The 18,314-nt window shown below is 43.9% G+C and overlaps 1 protein-coding gene across 3 annotated transcripts in view; it reads left to right on the forward strand.

Annotated features, from left to right (window-relative positions):
- LOC134936600 (serine/threonine-protein kinase N1-like) overlaps positions 1–18,314 on the forward strand; it is a 287,425-nt gene that overhangs the window by 181,524 nt on the left and 87,587 nt on the right. For all 3 annotated transcript variants that reach the window (XM_063931713.1, XM_063931712.1, XM_063931711.1), the window contains exons 4-7: positions 1,107–1,212; positions 3,121–3,266; positions 5,503–5,707; positions 15,192–15,374. In XM_063931713.1, coding sequence (XP_063787783.1) covers positions 1,107–1,212; positions 3,121–3,266; positions 5,503–5,707; positions 15,192–15,374 — 640 coding nt within the window. The remainder of the gene's footprint in view (positions 1–1,106; positions 1,213–3,120; positions 3,267–5,502; positions 5,708–15,191; positions 15,375–18,314) is intronic.

Here is an 18,314-nt window from a genome sequence, read left to right on the forward strand (position 1 = left end):
ATAAGAACCCAATATATAGAGAGAACAACAATTGAAGGAAAATGAGGATTCTGTCACATAACCAGAGTTATTTTATCCTTAAGACATTGTTATAATAATCATGAAATATTATATACAAGAGATTTATAATAATACATTCAATTCTACTGTGGTTATGCACAATGTGAGTTTATATATTTCATAGAGTCGCTGGTCACATTACTTTCAACCTTTCGGTGTTAGGTTAAGTAGCAATGGATTGGTGCTACTGTCAAATCTTCTAAGCAATAACAGACATCCACGCGAGCAAAGCTTCGAGCAAACGCTAGTTTTATCTAACTTTTCACACACAATTTATTTATTTATTTTCCCCCTTCACAAATAGTGATTAAGTGGATACGTAAGAAACTTCTGATATGGTAATAATGGCATAATTGATCAAGAATCTTTAACTTTTCCAAAATGCACAGAGAATTTATAAGGGGCAGATGTATTAAGCCTGGAGAAGGCATAAGGAAGTAAAAAACCAGTGATAAGCGCAAGGTGATAAACACACCAGCCAATCAGCTCCTAACTGTCAATTTACATATTGGAGCTGATTGTCTGGTGCATTATCACCTTGCACATATCACCGGTTTATCACTTGCTTATGCCTTCTCCAGGTTAATACATCTGCCCCACACATCAGTTTAAAGGTGCATACATACTGAGCGCTTTTCCACACTCCCCAGCGATGTCAGCGGGGATGAGCGGCTTTCCATAGCAGGACGCTATGGAAAGCCGCTCACCCCTCCGTTCATCTACTGGTAATACCAGTAGATGAATGGCGGCCGCCAGCGATGAAGCGGGAGCACGCATCAGCGCTCACCGATCATCGCTTGTCCATACACACTGGGCGGTTTGCAGCTGAAAGCAGGTCAACACACCAAAAGTGAGCTGCTTTCATCTCAAAATCGCCCAGTGTGTATGGTCCTTAACTGTAGGTTTTATGCATTACCTTTCCCGAAGATACATTTCTGGCAGACTTTCAGGTTAAAGAACTGATGTCACAACAAGTGAAAAACGTTTGCATATACTATTATATACATTTTTCAGTATTTTTTTTTAGCAATTACATTGTCTTATAGGATAAGAAGCTGCTCTCAGCTGCTCAACAGATGTTATCAGATAGCGACAAAAAAAGCCACATTCTACGCACACAGATCCGCAGAGCTTCCCAGGAGACTGGGGCAGGTAAGGGTCATGTGATGACTATGGGATATTCCAGATGCAATGTTACTGCAAGGTTTGTTTTTTCTTTCTATTTTGAACAAGTCATTTAGAATTACCTTACAATTGAGTCTTCCATATTTTCTATATTTTTAAACCGAATGCATTCTGTAAAAGCCTGCCAGTGCTTTCATTTGGATGAATACAGTCATACTGGATACATAAAAAACCTAAATCTAATTGTGACCCATGCTATGGCCAGGCTTGTTGTTAGATCTGTCTGGCACCCTTGTGAACAAGCTATAGGCAAGGGTCAGTGGAGGTCATATTCCAAGCATTGGCAAACGCCTGTATTTTGTAGTGGTGTTCTTCGACAGTCAGCCATGTTCATGTCAAGTCCTGCCTCAATACCTGACAAAGCGGAAAAAGTTTAACTTTACAAAAGTACAGACTCCATATTAAAGTTCACCCAACTTCTCCTTTAGTGCCACCTTTTCATCTACAATAATGCTCAGTTTATCTCCTATATCACTTATGTGAATAAAGAGAGTGTAGAACATGGGGTCTCTGTCAAAGTCCTGTGTGCATGTGGAGTGCACCTGAATGTATGCTCTTCTGCCAAAGTGCAAAACAGGTCCCATCAACAGTTTAGGATGAGATACAATCGTTGCCATCTCAGAGCTGGTGCCAAATCCATGTCCTCTTGTTTAGTGGCAGTGGGTGTATCCGTGTATGCCTACTTACAGCAAACAGATCACAGGTGAGGATGGTTACCATTAGTAGCCATTCAAACACGTTCGTGTCAACTTGTCTGCATGTTATAAGGCCAAAATCTCCAGGGTATGTAAACTTTTGATCAGGGTCATTTGGGTAGTTTCTGTTGTCATTATGATTTAAAAAGAGTAAACACAGTTGTTTGACAATAAATGGCTTCACCCAACCACTAACCATGAGTGAAAGAAAAGTTTGTGAGTTATCATTCATATTCTCTGACAAATGGCCAGAAAATCACAAATTCTGCTAGGGTATGTAAACGTATGAGCACAACTGTATATCATTTCAGTAATCCCCCTCTATAAAATGAAAACCTATTTCAGCACAGTACAAAATAAGTAAGAATATAAGAATATAGCCACCACTACTGTGTACTTCAGTCAGAATCCTTCCCAATCCTGTGCAAACTTTTTCTCCACAGGTGTGCTCATCTTGCTTAAATCTGTGAGCCACAGCAGGGCCATCTTAAAAGCATTATAGGCCCTGGGCTAAGCAATACACTGGCGTATATGGCATTCATTGTTTGGCTGCAGGCTGGGAGGCAGGTACTCTGATTGGTGAATAACTCCAGTCATTCACCAATCAGCATGCTGACCGTCATTCATTGTCTGGCTGCAGGCTGAGAAGCAGGAAGAGAATGCTGCACTCTGATTGGTGGGCAGCCATTCTCTGTCTGGCTGCAAGCTGGGAGGCAGATTAAGAATGCTGCCTGGCTGCTCTGATTGTGTTTAATTTACAATCAGAGTGGCCAGGCAGCATTCTCTACCCGCCACCCAAGAAGCTCTGGAGGCACCAGTACTGGGGCAGATCCCCCCCAGGCCCAGCCCATCCCTGCTCATCTGCCCTAAAATTGGGGGGTCCTGGGCAGCTGCCCAGTGTGCCCTTAATTTAAGATGGCCCTGTGCCCCAGAGGAAGTCAATTATCATGGCAGATCCAAATGTACTTATGTGCTGTACATTGTAAATTGTTTATGTGTGGTAACAAAGAAATCTGTTAGTGGTTTAACTATAAACAAGACTCTCATCAAAGCTTCCATTAGCCTTTGTAAATCCACCCTGTTAAAGATAACCCAGTACTAGAAAGCTGTACTGTGCAGATGAATGAATGTTAAAGACATATATTATAGACGTCCTTATAGACTCACCCATATCCCCCAGGCATGTCGGAGTTATCTCACACTGAGTTCCGTATTGAGGAGCTGAGACACCACTACCGGGTGGAGAGGGCTGTGGCTGAGGGAGCAGAGAATGCCCTGAGAATGCTGGGCGGTGTTAAGGCACAGGACAAGAGTGCTGTGAACGAGGTGCGTATAATGGTCTTCTTCATTCAAATGCTCTGTATGAACAATAAAATGGTTTACCACATAAGTCACTTCCTTTAAGTCCAGAAACTCCAACCTTATTGCTGCCAGCCAGTTAAACATATCTTTTTGAAGAAGTGATATATGATATGGTTTCTCCTTGCCATGTGTCTTCTGCTGTGAAGAAAGCTGTGCACACCCTGCAGTGCTATGATGTTGCATGCCTCTGACAGTTCCCCACAGTCACATAACCACATGGATGGAGATGAAGGATGAAGATCTCAGATGTACTGAACATAGCTGATCATTTGAAGACTTGCAGCTGCCTTTTCATAAGACCCAGTCATACTCTCTGTTCATGTGATGTGCTCAGGAAGTCTCTATCCCCTATGGTATAGCCCTTATTGCTCATTTACCTGCCACTGCTTGCAACAATGATTTGTAGGCAGTCTTCATGGTCCTCTTCAGGGCCTGACTTATGCTATCGCCTTTTATCTTTAGAAGGATGCATAATGTCACTTCTAAGACCATTACTTGTATATACATACATATTGCTCACTGATGTCATTATGCTTTGTGTGTCCAAGGTGTCTGTGTAGTAGGCTTTGGAGAGAGATAAAGTGGACAAAGATAAAGCACCAACCAACCAGCTTCTAACTAGGAGTGTGCACCGGGCCATTTTTGGGGTTTTGTGTTTTGGTTTTGGATCTGGATCTCCTTTGTGTTTTGGATCTGGACCCTTGCGGGTTTTGTTTTTGGATCTGGATCTTTTTTCGAAAAAAATCATCAAAACAGCTAAAACATTTGGGGGTGTTTTTGTTCCCACAGTATTATCAACCTCAATAACATTCATTTCCACTCAGTTCCAGACTATTCTGAACACCTCACAGCTCACAATATTCTTTTTATCCAGTTTAGGCCAAAAGGTTGCACCGAGGTAGCTGGAAGGAGCAGTGGCAGCCCTTGGATGTATATAATGGGAGGACAAAATATTTTAAAATAGAATGTATTTAAAAAAAAAAAAAGCATTAGGCAAGGCTCAAAATTTCAGTTCACAAAAAGATGATTAAGGCAAAGAAGACTTAAAAAAAAGACAATATTTTAGATTTAATGTATTTAATTAATTTTAATTTCAATTTATTTTAATTTCATTTATTTCATTTAATTTATTTAGAATCAAATATTTAATTTCCTCCAAGATAACTTTGATATGCAGAAAGTTCACTATATGAGTGTGGAGAGTTTATTTATAGTAATTTCATTAAAATGTATCTAATTTATAATTAGTATTAATAAGATTAATTTGAATTAATTACAATGTGGTGTTAAGAAGAGTTATGAAAATAGGACAATAAGTTACAGTATAAGACACACCCTAAAATGGAAGGATCACACCTGGATGTATTCTGGGAGGATACAGCACAAAATATTGAAAAAAAAAGATGTCTTTTATTTGGGTGGACTGACAGAACACTCCGAGATGGACGGAGCAGCTGCAGTCCCCGGATGTATACTGAGATGACACAGCACAAAATATTAATTTAAATCAAAATATACAGTCGCACAAATGAATCAGAAATATATATAATAATTATACACTGCAGTTGACTACACCGACAGCGTTGCACAATGCATTTATGAGTAGGAAATAATATACTGCGTTCTGACCGGCAGTGTCACAGTACTTATGAAAATAAAATAAAAATTGTATAGTACACTGGGGTACAGCACAAACAAAAAAATAGATATTTTTTTTATAATTATAATTTTAGGCTTTTTGTTTTTAGCTTTTATTATTTTAATTTTACATTGGGGTGGAGCCCCTGGATGGATGGACAGATTGCCCCTTTCAGATACAGCAGACAGAGCACTCCTTTCAAATACATAATAGAAATATATTTATTGCTTTGGAACACACACAGAGGATATATAGCAGTAGTATATGGCAGCCGCTGTACTAATAGTCAGAGTGATGCACCAATAGAAATATATTTATTGCTTTGGATCACACACAGAGGATATATAGCAGTAGTGTATGGCAGTATTGGTAGTCGTCACTGAGTGATGCACCAAAAGTAATATATATTTTTTGCTCTGGATCACACAGAGGATATATAGCAGTAGCATAACAGCGATCAGGTCTGAATCGGGCCCATAGTGTGTTACTTCACATGCTCTGTACCTGTGTAATTGCAGGCTTTCATAATAAGTAAATCTACTTTCTTCTGTCATTGTCCAGGTGCAGGCTCGCCTTTTAGAGTCCCGGCAGAGGCTGGATCTGCTGACGCTATCTCTTCAGAAGTGTCTTGAAGACTTACCTCATGACCACCCTAAAAGATGTCTCTTGCGAGAGGAGCTGGCTATGTGCGACTCTCCAACAAGACTCGGTCCTCCCTCACTTGCCTCTCCTCATGGCACTCTCACCAAATCTGCCCCCCTCACAGGTAATTTGGAGTGTGACCACATACATACAGGGTGAACGTTTCATGTGCATAATCTCTGTAGAGTAATTAAGCAAAACCAAATCTGTATAATTTACCTGTGAACAGGGCAAAGTATAAATACTTGGTGGTGATGATGATGATGATTGCCAGCACAAGCATTCCAGCTGTGATTGGCTGATTGTGAATTCACTGCTGATATGTGCTTTCATCGCTGGTCGGGCATATATCATGCCTCTATGTGTGTGTTTTAGCAAATTTGTTTCTTTTCTTATTTCATTCTGACGACAGACATTTTTTCTGTTTTTAAGATTAATTGATGCCAAATAGCTATTGTGTGTATTGCAAGGAAAATAAATATCTTGGGGGGGGGGAACAAAAAACAAAACAAAACATGGGTGTAAGTGTATATGACATATGCCTGCTGTATTTACAGTGCATCCCGAAAGTATTCACAGCGCTTCACTTTTTTCTACATTTTGTTATGTTACAGCCTTATTACAAAATGTAATAAATTAATTTTTTCCCTCAAAATTCTACACACAATATCCCATGATGACAACGTGAAAAAAGTTTTTTGAGATTTTTGCACATTTATTAAAAATAAAAAACTAATGAATCACATGTACATAAGTATTCACACCCTTTTCCATGAAGCTCAAAATTGAGCTCAGGTGCATCCTGTTTCCACTGATCATCCTTGAGATGTTCCTACAGCTTAATTGGAGTCCACCTGTGGTAAATTCAGTTGATTGGACATGATTTGGAAAGGCACACACCTGTCTCTATAAGGTCCCACACTTGACAGTGCATATCTGAGCACAAACCAAGCATGAAGTCAAAGGAATTGTCTGCAGACCTTCGAGACAGGATTGTCTAGAGGCGCAAATCTGGGGAAGGGTACAGAAAAATATCTGCTGCTTTGAAGGTCCCAATGAGCACAGTGGAAGAAGTTTGGAACCACCAGGACTCTTCCTAGAGCTGTCCGGCCATCTAAATTGAGCGATCGGGGAAGAAGGGCCCTAGTTAGGGAGGTGACCAAGAACCCGATGTTCACTCTGTCAGAGCTACAGCATTCCCCTGTGGAGAGAAGAGAATCTTCCAGAAGGACAACCCATCTCTGCAGCAATCCACCAAACAGGACTGTATGGTAGAGTGGCCAGACGGAAGCCACTCCTTAGTAGACAGCACATGGCAGCCCGCCTGGAGTTTGCCAAAATACACCTGAAGGACTTTCAGACCATGAGAAACAAAATTCTCTGGTCTGATGAGACAAAGATTGAACTCTTTGATGTGAATGCCAGGCGTCATGTTTGGAGGAAACCAGGCACCACTCATCACCAGGTCAATACCATCCCTACAGTGAAGCATGGTGGTCGGAGAATCATGGTGTGGGGATGTTTTTCAGCGGCAGGAACTGGGAGACTAGTCAGGATAGAGGGAAAGATGAACGCAGCAGTGTACAGAGACATCCTGGATGAAAACCTGCTCCAGAGCGCTCTTGACCTCAGACTGGGGCGACAGTTCATCTTTCAGCAGGACAACGCGCCTAAGCACACAGCCAAGATATCAAAGGTGTGGCTTCAGGACAACTCTGTAAATGTCCTTGAGTGGCCCAGCCAGAGCCCAGACTTGAATCCGATTGAACATCTCTGAAGAGATCTGAAAATGGCTGTTTACCGACGCTTTCCATCCAACCTGATGGAGCTTGAGAGGTGCTGCAAAGAGGAATGGGCGAAACTGCCCAAAGATAGGTGTGCCAAGCTTGTGGCATTATATTCAAAAAGACTTGAGGGTGTAATTGCTGCCAAAGGTGCATCAACAAAGTATTGAGCAAAGGCTCTGAATACTTATGTACCTGTAATTTCTTAGTTTCTCTTTCATCCACTAGGGGACACTGGAGTTCCTCTTAGACATTAGGGGTGTGAAGTCTGTGAACCGGAGGTGTGGCACAATCTTAAAAATTTGCATTGACTGCACAGCCGGCTCCTCCCCCTTCACGCCCCCCCATGCCTCAGTTTTGAAAATTGTGCTAGAGGTGAAGCACATAGGAGCGGAGAGCTCCTGACTAGAATTTCATTTCTTCAAAACAGGCTGCGTCAACCTAAGAAAAGGGGGACAAAGCTTAAGTTGATCTGAGAGACAAAGATCCCTACTGAAGGGATCCGCATCTCTCATCAGGAGATCCTCTCTTCTTTAACCGTGAGTACTGGTTGTAAAAGTCCCTGCAGTGACACAGCCTCCATAGCTCAGAGGGTTAATTCTATATTATAAACCCTAGAGTCCCGGAGTCAGAGCCAGCCATAGCAAACATTTTAATGGAAGCAACTTATCATGCGGCTTAAATAGCGCCGATGACAGAACAGACCGCGGGGAGAGCGGGTCGCGCTGTTAACATATACAGTTACAGCGCGCCCGGCTTCCGCGAGGCTATAGCAAAGCGCCGCTGACACAGTCAAAATACCCGCGCGCCAGGGAGACTCGGGTCGCGTTGCTAGGAGATAGGGCAGCGCGCCCGGGTCCCGAGTGCGCTACGAAGAGAAACAGAGCGCGAGAGCGCGGGGGTGAATGGCAGCTTGTTAAGTGTTTGAGGGGGACACAGAGAAGCAGCGTAGTTATTTTAATGATCTACATTAAAATATAAATATTGGACGGCGGCCATTTTAAATATACAGTGCAGGCGCCAAAGCCCTCCCCCTCTTATACTTTATCATGAGACTTGGGAAGATTCAGTAAGGCTCCCCCTGCTGTTGGAAAGAATATATAACATGAATACTGAGGATCTCCTGAAATAAAAACAATAACTCATTATTACTTATATTTTCAAGGGACTTCTGATCAAAGATCCTGAAGAAAATTCTGGGAGTACGTGGATAACCCTTTCAGCGTAGCTGATTGACAGCTGGGCTTGTGAGGGCTGATAACCGGCTGGTGTTTTAGATTGATATTTTATAAAAAAATATTATTTTTTTATTATTTTTTTATTGATTTGTAATATCTGAAACAAAGAAATAAGTTATTTACAGCCGGTTCCAAAACACTTCACTCCCGTCATATATATTACAAGCTTTCTTTCCTGAATAAAAGGTGAAGGTTTTGTTTAATTGTCAACTAAAGGGCTAAGCATGTCTAAGGCAGCAACCAAGACATCAAAGACCTATTACGTGTGTACGAAATGTAATAAGAAAAGCACGAGGATTGACAGTTCAGGGGTGTGCGAATCCTGCGTAGACAAGGGCGCACAGCCGGGGAGCAGTGCTCCATCACGGTCATGGGAGGATGTGCTTACGGAAAGAATATCCAAGGAAATGGCCGAATCACGCAAACAACAATCAGAGTGGGCTGCGGGACTCTCAAAGACGATGGAAGAGTTCCTCATTAAATTAACGCCGCCCGCACAAGCAGACACAAATGTGCGCAAGGCAGTTAAAAGACCCCTTCCTGTGGTTCAGGTAACAGAGGAAGAGGATGGTATTATTATGGATACGGAGGAAGGTGAGTTAATTGAATCTAACCTGGATGCCGACTCTACAGAAGAGGATTCGGCAATCTCAGGTATTGACTCCTTAATCGATGCAGTTAGAGAAATCCTAGACTTTAAGGGAGAAGAGATTCAGGAACCTGAGGAATTTGACTTATTCGAATCCCAGAAACCACGTTCAGCGGTGTTTCCCATTCCTAAATCTCTCCAAACTCAAATGGAGGATGCATGGAAACAACCTGATAAACGTTTTCAATTCCCAAAACGATTTCAGGTAATGTATCCTTTACCTAAGGGGGTAATGGATAAATGGGAGAATCCACCGGTAGTGGATGCTTCCCTAGGAAGATTATCAAAAAAGACAATTTTGCCAATACCTAATGTAACGACTTTAAAGGATGTGTCAGATCGTAAAGTTGACACAGCTTTGAAGTCGATTTTTGTAGCAGCAGGTGCAGCACAGAGGCCTACCCTCATCTGTGCTTGGGTTAACAAGGCAATGGGAGCATGGGCCAGTCGTATTATACAAGCTATTGAAGAGGAAAATAGCTTGGAGGAGATTAGCATCTGGCAGAACACATTCGTGAATCGGCTTCATATTTATGTCAGGCATCTAAGGATGCTAGTAGGATTGCATCACGCATATCCGCATCGGCCATATCAGCAAGGAGAATCTTATGTCTTAGAGATTGGCAGGGAGATTCTGACACTAAAAAGGCAGTAGAAGCTATTCCCTTTGCAGGTGACACGCTTTTCGGTCCAGAATTGGATAAGTGGATTTCCCAAGCTACAGCTGGGAAGTCCACATTCCTGCCCACTCCTTATACGAGAACTGCTCCACAGGTTAAGAGAGGTTATTCGGGACCAACGTTTCATTCCTTCAGATCTCAGTCCTTTCGAGGCCGAGGAAGAGGTTTTGGTGGACAGGCACGTGGGGGCAGAGGTAGAGGCCACTTGCGGGCAACAAACAGAAAGCAGGATAAACCTGCTGAAAAGACCGTGGCATGACGGTCTTCCGACTCACCTGGGGTCTCCCCTGGTGGGCGCACGACTGGAGGGGTTTCAGGACACATGGGCCAACACCTCTTCAGAGAGCTGGATAAACAACATAATCTCTCAGGGGTACAAGATGGATTTTCAAGACAGACCTCACAGTCAATTTTTTCCGACAGGCTTACCTCGGTGCCCTCAGAAAGCAAAATTGTTAATTTCAGCAATTCAAAAATTGCTACAGTCAGAAGTCATTGTTCCAGTTCCTACCCCTCAGAGAGGAACGGGATTTTATTCCAGTCTTTTTGTCGTGCCAAAACCAGATGGAACAGTCAGACCGATTCTAAATTTAAAAGTTTTAAACCAATTTCTAAGAATTTACAAATTCAAGATGGAATCAATACAGTCGGTCATTGCAGGTCTAGAACACAAGGAGTTCATGATATCCATGGACATAAAGGATGCGTACCTGCATATCCCAATTTGGTCTCCCCACCAGGCTTACCTACGGTTCGCATTGGGGAAGGATCATTATCAATTCAGAGCTCTACCGTTCGGTCTATCTTCAGCCCCGAGGATCTTTACGAAGATCATGGCGGTCATGGTGGCAGAATTGAGAATAAGGGGAGTCACTATAATACCTTATCTAGACGATCTCCTAATCAAAGCCTCTTCTCAGGAGAAGCTGGTAAAGGATGCTCACACATCTCACCAATTTCTGATTCAACACGGTTGGATAGTGAACTTCAAGAAATCCAACCTCATTCCAACACAACGGATTCAGTTCCTAGGTCTTATATTGGACACGGTGAAATTAAGAATTTTTCTGCCAGAATCCAAGATTCAAGACATACGGAAGTTGGTGACTCAAGTACTAGGGGCACCGACGGTGTCTCTACATCTCTGTGTACAACTTCTAGGAAAGATGGTAGCATCATTCGAAGCTATCCAGTACGGAAGACTTCATTCCCGACCCTTTCAGATGAATCTCATTGCTCAGGGATCAGGTTCACATTGGCTACTTCATCGGAGAATCAGACTTCAACCACAAGTACGTGTCTCTCTGACATGGTGGTTGATGCACAGGAATCTCGCAGCAGAAAAGAGATTCGGCATTTGGGACTGGAGGATTCTGACAACGGACGCCAGTCTCAGAGGTTGGGGTGCCGTCCTGGAAGACCATCAATTTCAGGGAAGGTGGACGCCTCAAGAGAGCAGATTACCCATAAACATTCTCGAACTAAGAGCTGTTTACAAAGCACTTCTATTGGCCGAGGATCTGGTCATAGATCAGTATGTACGGATACAGTCGGACAATGTCACAACGACGGCTTACATAAACCGTCAAGGGGGAACGAAGAGCAGGATGGCGTTGAGGGAATCAACAAAGATCCTGTTGTGGGCGGAAAGGCGAAACATCATCCTTTCGGCAATATTCATTCCAGGAGTAGAAAACTGGGAAGCAGATTATCTCAGTCGACAAGACATGCATCCGGGAGAGTGGTGTCTTCATCCGCGGATTTTCAAGATGATAGTGAGGAGATGGGGTCTTCCGCAGATCTGCTTCATAGCATCGAGGCAGAACAACCAGCTGCCCAGATATGTGTCCAGGACAAGGGATACTGCAGCAGAAGGAGTAGATGCGTTGACGCTTCCTTGGGCTTACGAAGGGGTGTACATCTTTCCACCCTTCCCTCTCATACCAAAGATCCTGAAACGGTTGAAACGAGAACGAGTGTGGGCGATTCTAATCGCACCAGATTGGCCACACAGGAGTTGGTACTCGGACCTACAGGGATTACTGTCAGAAAGCCCGTGGAGGTTACCTCAAAGAGAGGACTTACTGTCTCAAGGACCGTTTCTGCACCCAGACCTGAACAGACTGCGTTTGACGGCGTGGCTGTTGAAACCCGGATCTTAAGAAACAGAGGAATACCAAGATTGGCTATTCCTACGATGATTGCGGCTAGAAAGCCGGTTACAGCGGGGCATTACTACAGAATTTGGAAGAAATATATAGACTGGTGTCAGGAACGTGGATGGGATTCGAAAACCTTCCACTTATCAAGACTTGTACTGTTCCTTCAAGCAGGCCTGACATTAGGCCTGCGATTGGGATCTCTGAAGGTTCAGGTGTCTGCTCTTTCCATTCTTTTTCAACAACGGTTGGCATCCTTGCCAGAGGTTCAAACTTTTTTGCAAGGGGTGCTACGGATACAACCTCCTTTTCGTACCCCCACGGCACCTTGGAACCTGAATTTGGTGTTAGATTTTTTTAAGATCACCTTTGTTTGAACCATTATTACATACAGATTTAAAATATCTTTCTTGGAAAGTAACGTTGTTGCTAGCATTAGCTTCGGCTAGACGGGTCTTGGAGTTGGGAGCCTTGTCATGTAAAAGTCCCTTTTTGATTTTTCATGAGGATAGAGCGGAACTCCGTACAAGAGCAGATTTCCTTCCTAAGGTTGTTTCGGGTTTTCATGTAAACCAACCTATTGTGGTCCCATCTTTCCAGAGTATAGCAGATGGGGATGTGTCATTGGATGTAGTACGAGCTTTAAAGGTGTACGTACAGGTTACATCGTCCTTTCGGAAGTCAGATCATTTATTCGTACTTTATGATGGGCCAAAGAAGGGTTGGCCGGCTTCTAAGCAGTCCCTGTCTAGATGGATTAGACTGACTATCAGGCAAGCGTATGTTTCCAGTGGTAAACAGGTTCCATTGCGGACAAGTGCGCATACCACTAGATCAGTGGGTGCCTCCTGGGCAGCTGCCAGAGGGGTCTCCACTACTCAACTTTGCAGAGCGGCGACGTGGTCCTCAGCCCACACGTTCGCTAAATTTTATAAGTTCGACACCTTTGCGTCTGAAGATGCTAACTTCGGACGTTTGGTTTTGCAGGCAACAGACAGCACTCCCTCCCTGGGGGCTAACTTTGGGACGTCCCCTAATGTCTAAGAGGAACTCCAGTGTCCCCTAGTGGATGAAAGAGAAAAGAGGATTTTGGTACTTACCGATAAATCCATTTCTCTGAATCTTCTAGGGGACACTGGACGCCCGCCTCTGTGCTGTCAGTCCTGCGGTGTAAATAGTTCTTGCTTATACAGTTCGTACAAGCAGCGTTGGTTGTCGGTTAAAGATGTTCTTGGATGCTGTTTGGCATGTTGCACGGTTCGGTTCCTTCGCCATAGGCTCTCATACGTGTCCTTATCTCTCGGTCCAATTTCCAAAACTGAGGCATGGGGGGGCGTGAAGGGGGAGGAGCCGGCTGTGCAGTCAATGCAAATTTTTAAGATTGTGCCACACCTCCGGTTCACAGACTTCACACCCCTAATGTCTAAGAGGAACTCCAGTGTCCCCTAGAGGATTCAGAGAAATGGATTTATCGGTAAGTACCAAAATCCTCTTTTTTTATTTTTAATAAAAGTTGTCATCATGGGGTATTGTGTGTAGAATTTTGAGGGAAAAAATAAACTTATTCCATTTTGGAATAAGGCTGTAACATAACAAAATGTGGAAAAAGTGAAGTGCTGTGAATACTTTCCGGATGCACTGTACAATTACTGTACATTGTAAGCTCTCACAAGCAGGGCTCTCTCGTGTGCTTTTCCTTCCTTCAGCCGGCACTGCTTATTTGTGTACTATGACAGCTGATGCAATAATGTTTTTAAACCTTTTTGTCCATGTTCTGAAATGTTTTGTACTGTAAGCATTGGAGTTTCTATAATGGTTGCAATGTGTGCGGTGCACACGGCCCCTGGGGCCAGGGGGGCCCACACCGCACACATAGCACCAATGTTTAATTACTTACTATTCCCGGAGTCCCGCTCCAGTTGCGGTAAAAATTAGCTGCCGCACGTGGGCAGTAGAAATTTAGCCTCCGGAACATGGCGTGTGCTGTGTTTGCAGAGACCTGCACATGTGAAGTAGACTCTGACAAAATGCCAGAGTCTACTGCACTGTGAAGAGGAGGGGGCCCACCCGGAGTCTGTACACGGGCCCCCTCATCTGTAAAAATGCCCCTGACTGTAAGTTTTTCTTTTTTTTTTATTATTATTATTATTATTATATTGTTGCTGTTTATCTACTTTGTAAGGTGCTGCAGACCCCTTCTGGTGCCCTAATAAAAAAGGATAATAATAAATAATAATAATAATAATAATAATTAACCAGGAACATATGCAATTGGCGCTGACCTTCATCTGTTTACACAGCATTTATTTATTTATTTATTTATTAATAGTTCCTTATATAGCGCAGCAAATTACATTGTGCTTTACAATTGGAAACAAGAATGATAAAACAAAACTGGTTAATAACAAACAGTCATAGAGGTAGGAGGGCCATGCTTACAAACTTACAATCTATAGGGAAACAGGCATTGATACACAAGGATAGATGCTATCTATTTCATAATTGTCCACCAGTTTATAAAGGTTCTTGGCGGTCTGTATGATATGGTCACATACTGTACAAATGATGAACCGGGGTCAGCAGGAAGGGAAAGCCCTGTAATCGTGAGTGGGAGCGAGTAATGAGTATTGATGAGAGACTTAGATCTTGTGAAGGTCGAAGAGGTCGGGTTGGGAGATATTTTGAGATAAGCGTAGTGATGTATGTTAGCGCAGTTTGGTTAATTGCCTTGTGTGTGAGTAAAGGTATTTTATATTGAATACGATAGAGTACAGGTAACCAGAGGCGTCACTGGGTCTGGTGACACCAGCCCGCGGCCAAAAAGTGTGAGTGGTCTAAGATGGAGGGGGTGTGGACTCGTGGGGGAACCTGTCGACATCACTCCGGGGCAGCCCAGCATCACCCGAAGAAGCATGGCCAAGATTTTTTGTTATTATTAAAATATGTATATAATATAAAATATATATTATTTACCATAGGACCTGACTACTATTTTCTGCTTGTGAATTACTATGTTTCTGCAATAGAATTGCAGATTATATGAACAAAATATACCTTTAAAATATGTAAGTGTTTATAAATTCAACTACTTCTTACAGGTGTATTACAGGTTCGGCTTTTGGGCTGTACAGATTTGTTAGACACTGTCCCTGGGCGCACACGGACCTCACCTGCCTGGTTACCCGGAAACAGCCCCTCGGAAGGGAAGAGCTTGATTGCACGTAGCGCGCGGAGCATGTATTCACGTACAACAAGTCTGAATCGCAGTGAAGAACTGTCAAGTAAATATCAGTTATATATGGAGTAGTATGTATTGTATAAACACGTACTATAAATTAAACATTTGCACATTCACATGAAATGAAGACTCCAATCCATTTATAGGGCAGGTTCGTTTTGTCTTTAAATCCCTCTTCAAAATCACTGAAAATTCTGCACTCTTGACAACTTGCACCATGTTACTTTCTCTATCGTCCTAGTGGATGCTGGGGTTCCTGAAAGGACCATGGGGAATAGCGGCTCCGCAGGAGACAGGGCACAAAAAGTAAAGCTTTAGGATCAGGTGGTGTGCACTGGCTCCTCCCCCTATGACCCTCCTCCAAGCCTCAGTTAGGTTTTTGTGCCCGGCCGAGAAGGGTGCAATCTAGGTGGCTCTCCTAAAGAGCTGCTTAGAAAAGTTTAGCTTAGGTTTTTTATTTTACAGTGAGTCCTGCTGGCAACAGGATCACTGCATCGAGGGACTTAGGGGAGAAGAAGTGAACTCACCTGCGTGCAGGATGGATTGGCTTCTTTGGCTACTGGACATTAGCTCCAGAGGGACGATCACAGGTACAGCCTGGATGGTCACCGGAGCCTCACCGCCGGCCCCCTTGCAGATGCTGAAAAGAGAAGAAGGTCCAGAATCGGCGGCAGAAGACTCCTCAGTCTTCTTAAGGTAGCGCACAGCACTGCAGCTGTGCGCCATTGCTCTCAGCACACTTCACACGGCAGTCACTGAGGGTGCAGGGCGCTGGGGGGGGGCGCCCTGGGCAGCAATGAAAATCCTTTTTTTGGCAAAAAATACCTCACATATAGCCTCCGGGGCTATATGGAGATATTTAACCCCTGCCAGAATCCATTTTTAAGCGGGAGACGAGCCCGCCGAAAAGGGGGCGGGGCCTATCTCCTCAGCACACAGCGCCATTTCCTCACACAGTTCCGCTGGTCAGGAAGGCTCCCAGGCTCTCCCCTGCACTGCACTACAGAAACAGGGTTAAATCAAGAGAGGGGGGGGCAAAATTTGGCGAAATTGTGATTTTATAAAAGCAGCTATAAGGGAGCACTTATTATAAGGCTATCCCTGTAAAATATAGCGCTTTGGTGTGTGCTGGCAAACTCTCCCTCTGTCTCCCCAAGGGGCTAGTGGGGTCCTGTCCTCTATCAGAGCATTCCCTGTGTGTGTGTGCTATATGTCGGTACGTGTGTGTCGACATGTATGAGGACGATGTTGGTGAGGAGGCGGAGCAAATTGCCTGTAATGGTGATGTCACTCTCTAGGGAGTCGACACCGGAATGGATGGCTTATTTATGGAATTACGTGATAATGTCAACACGCTGCAAGGTCGGTTGGCGACATGAGACGGCTGGCAAACAAATTAGTACCTGTCCAGGCGTCTCAAACACCGTCAGGGGCGTTAAAACGTCCTTTTACCTCAGTCGGTCGACAGACACAGACACGGACACTGATTTCAGTGTCGACGGTGAAGAAACAAACGTATTTCCCTTTAGGGCCACACGTTACTTGTTAAGGGCAATGAAGGAGGTGTTACATATTTCTGATACTACAAGTACCACAAAAGAGGGTATTATGTGGGATGTGAAAAAACTACCTGTAGTTTTTCCTGAATCAGATAAATTAAATGAAGTGTGATGATGCGTGGGTTCCCCCCGTTAGAAAATTATTGGCGGTATACCCTTTCCCGCCAGAAGTTAGGGCGCGGTGGGAAACACCCCTTAGGGTGGATAAGGCGCTCACACGCTTATCAAAACAAGTGGCGGTACCGTCTATAGATAGGGCCGTCCTCAAGGAGCCAGCTGACAGGAGGCTGGAAAATATCATAAAAAGTATATACACACATACTGGTGTTATACTGCGACCAGCGATCGCCTCAGCCTGGATGTGCAGAGCTGGGGTGGCTTGGTCGGATTCCCTGACTAAAAATATTGATACCCTTGACAGGGACAGTATTTTACTGACTATAGAGCATTTAAAGGATGCATTTCTATATATACGAGATGCACAGAGGGATATTTGCACTCTGGCATCAAGAGTAAGTGCGATGTCCATATCTGCCAGAAGATGTTTATGGACACGACAGTGGTCAGGTGATGCAGATTCCAAACGGCACAAAGGTGTATTGCCGTATAAAGGAAGAGGAGTTATTTGGGGTCGGTCCATCGGACCTGGTGGCCACGGCAACTGCTGGAAAATCCACCGTTTTTACCCTAAGTCACATCTCTGCAGAAAAAGACACCGTCTTTTCAGCCTCAGTCCTTTCGTCCCTATAAGAGTCATATCTGCCCAGGGATAGAGGAAAGGGAAGAAGACTGCAGCAGGCAGCCCATTCCCAGGAACAGAAGCCTTCCACCGCTTCTGCCAAGCTCTCAGCATGACGCTGGGACCGTACAGGACCCCTGGATCCTACAAGTAGTATCCCAGGGGTACAGATTGGAATGTCGAGACGTTTCCCCCTCGCAGGCTCCTGAAGTCTGCTTTACCAAGGTCTCCCTCCGACAAGGAGGCAGTATGGGAAACAATTCACAAGCTGTATTCCCAGCAGGTGATAATCAAATTACCCCTCCTACAACAAGGAAAGGGGTATTATTCCACACTATATTGTGGTACTGAAGCCAGAAGGCTAGGTGAGACCTATTCTAAATCTAAAAAATTTGAACACTTACAAAGGTTCAAATCAAGATGGAGTCACTCAGAGCAGTGATAACGAACCAGGAAGAAGGGGACTATATAGTGTCCCGGGACATCAGGGATGCTTACCTCCATGTCCCAAATTTGCCCTTCTCACTAAGGGTACTTCAGGTTCGTGGTACAGAACTGTCACTATCAGTTTCAGACGCTGCCGTTGGATTGTCCACGGCACCCCGGGTCTTTACCAAGGTAATGGCCGAAATGATGATTCTTCTTCGAAGAAAAGGCGTCTTAATTATCCCTTACTTGGACGATC

The sequence above is a fragment of the Pseudophryne corroboree genome, chromosome 6, assembly GCF_028390025.1.
Source record: "Pseudophryne corroboree isolate aPseCor3 chromosome 6, aPseCor3.hap2, whole genome shotgun sequence".
Classification (NCBI taxonomy): Eukaryota; Metazoa; Chordata; class Amphibia; order Anura; family Myobatrachidae; genus Pseudophryne; species Pseudophryne corroboree.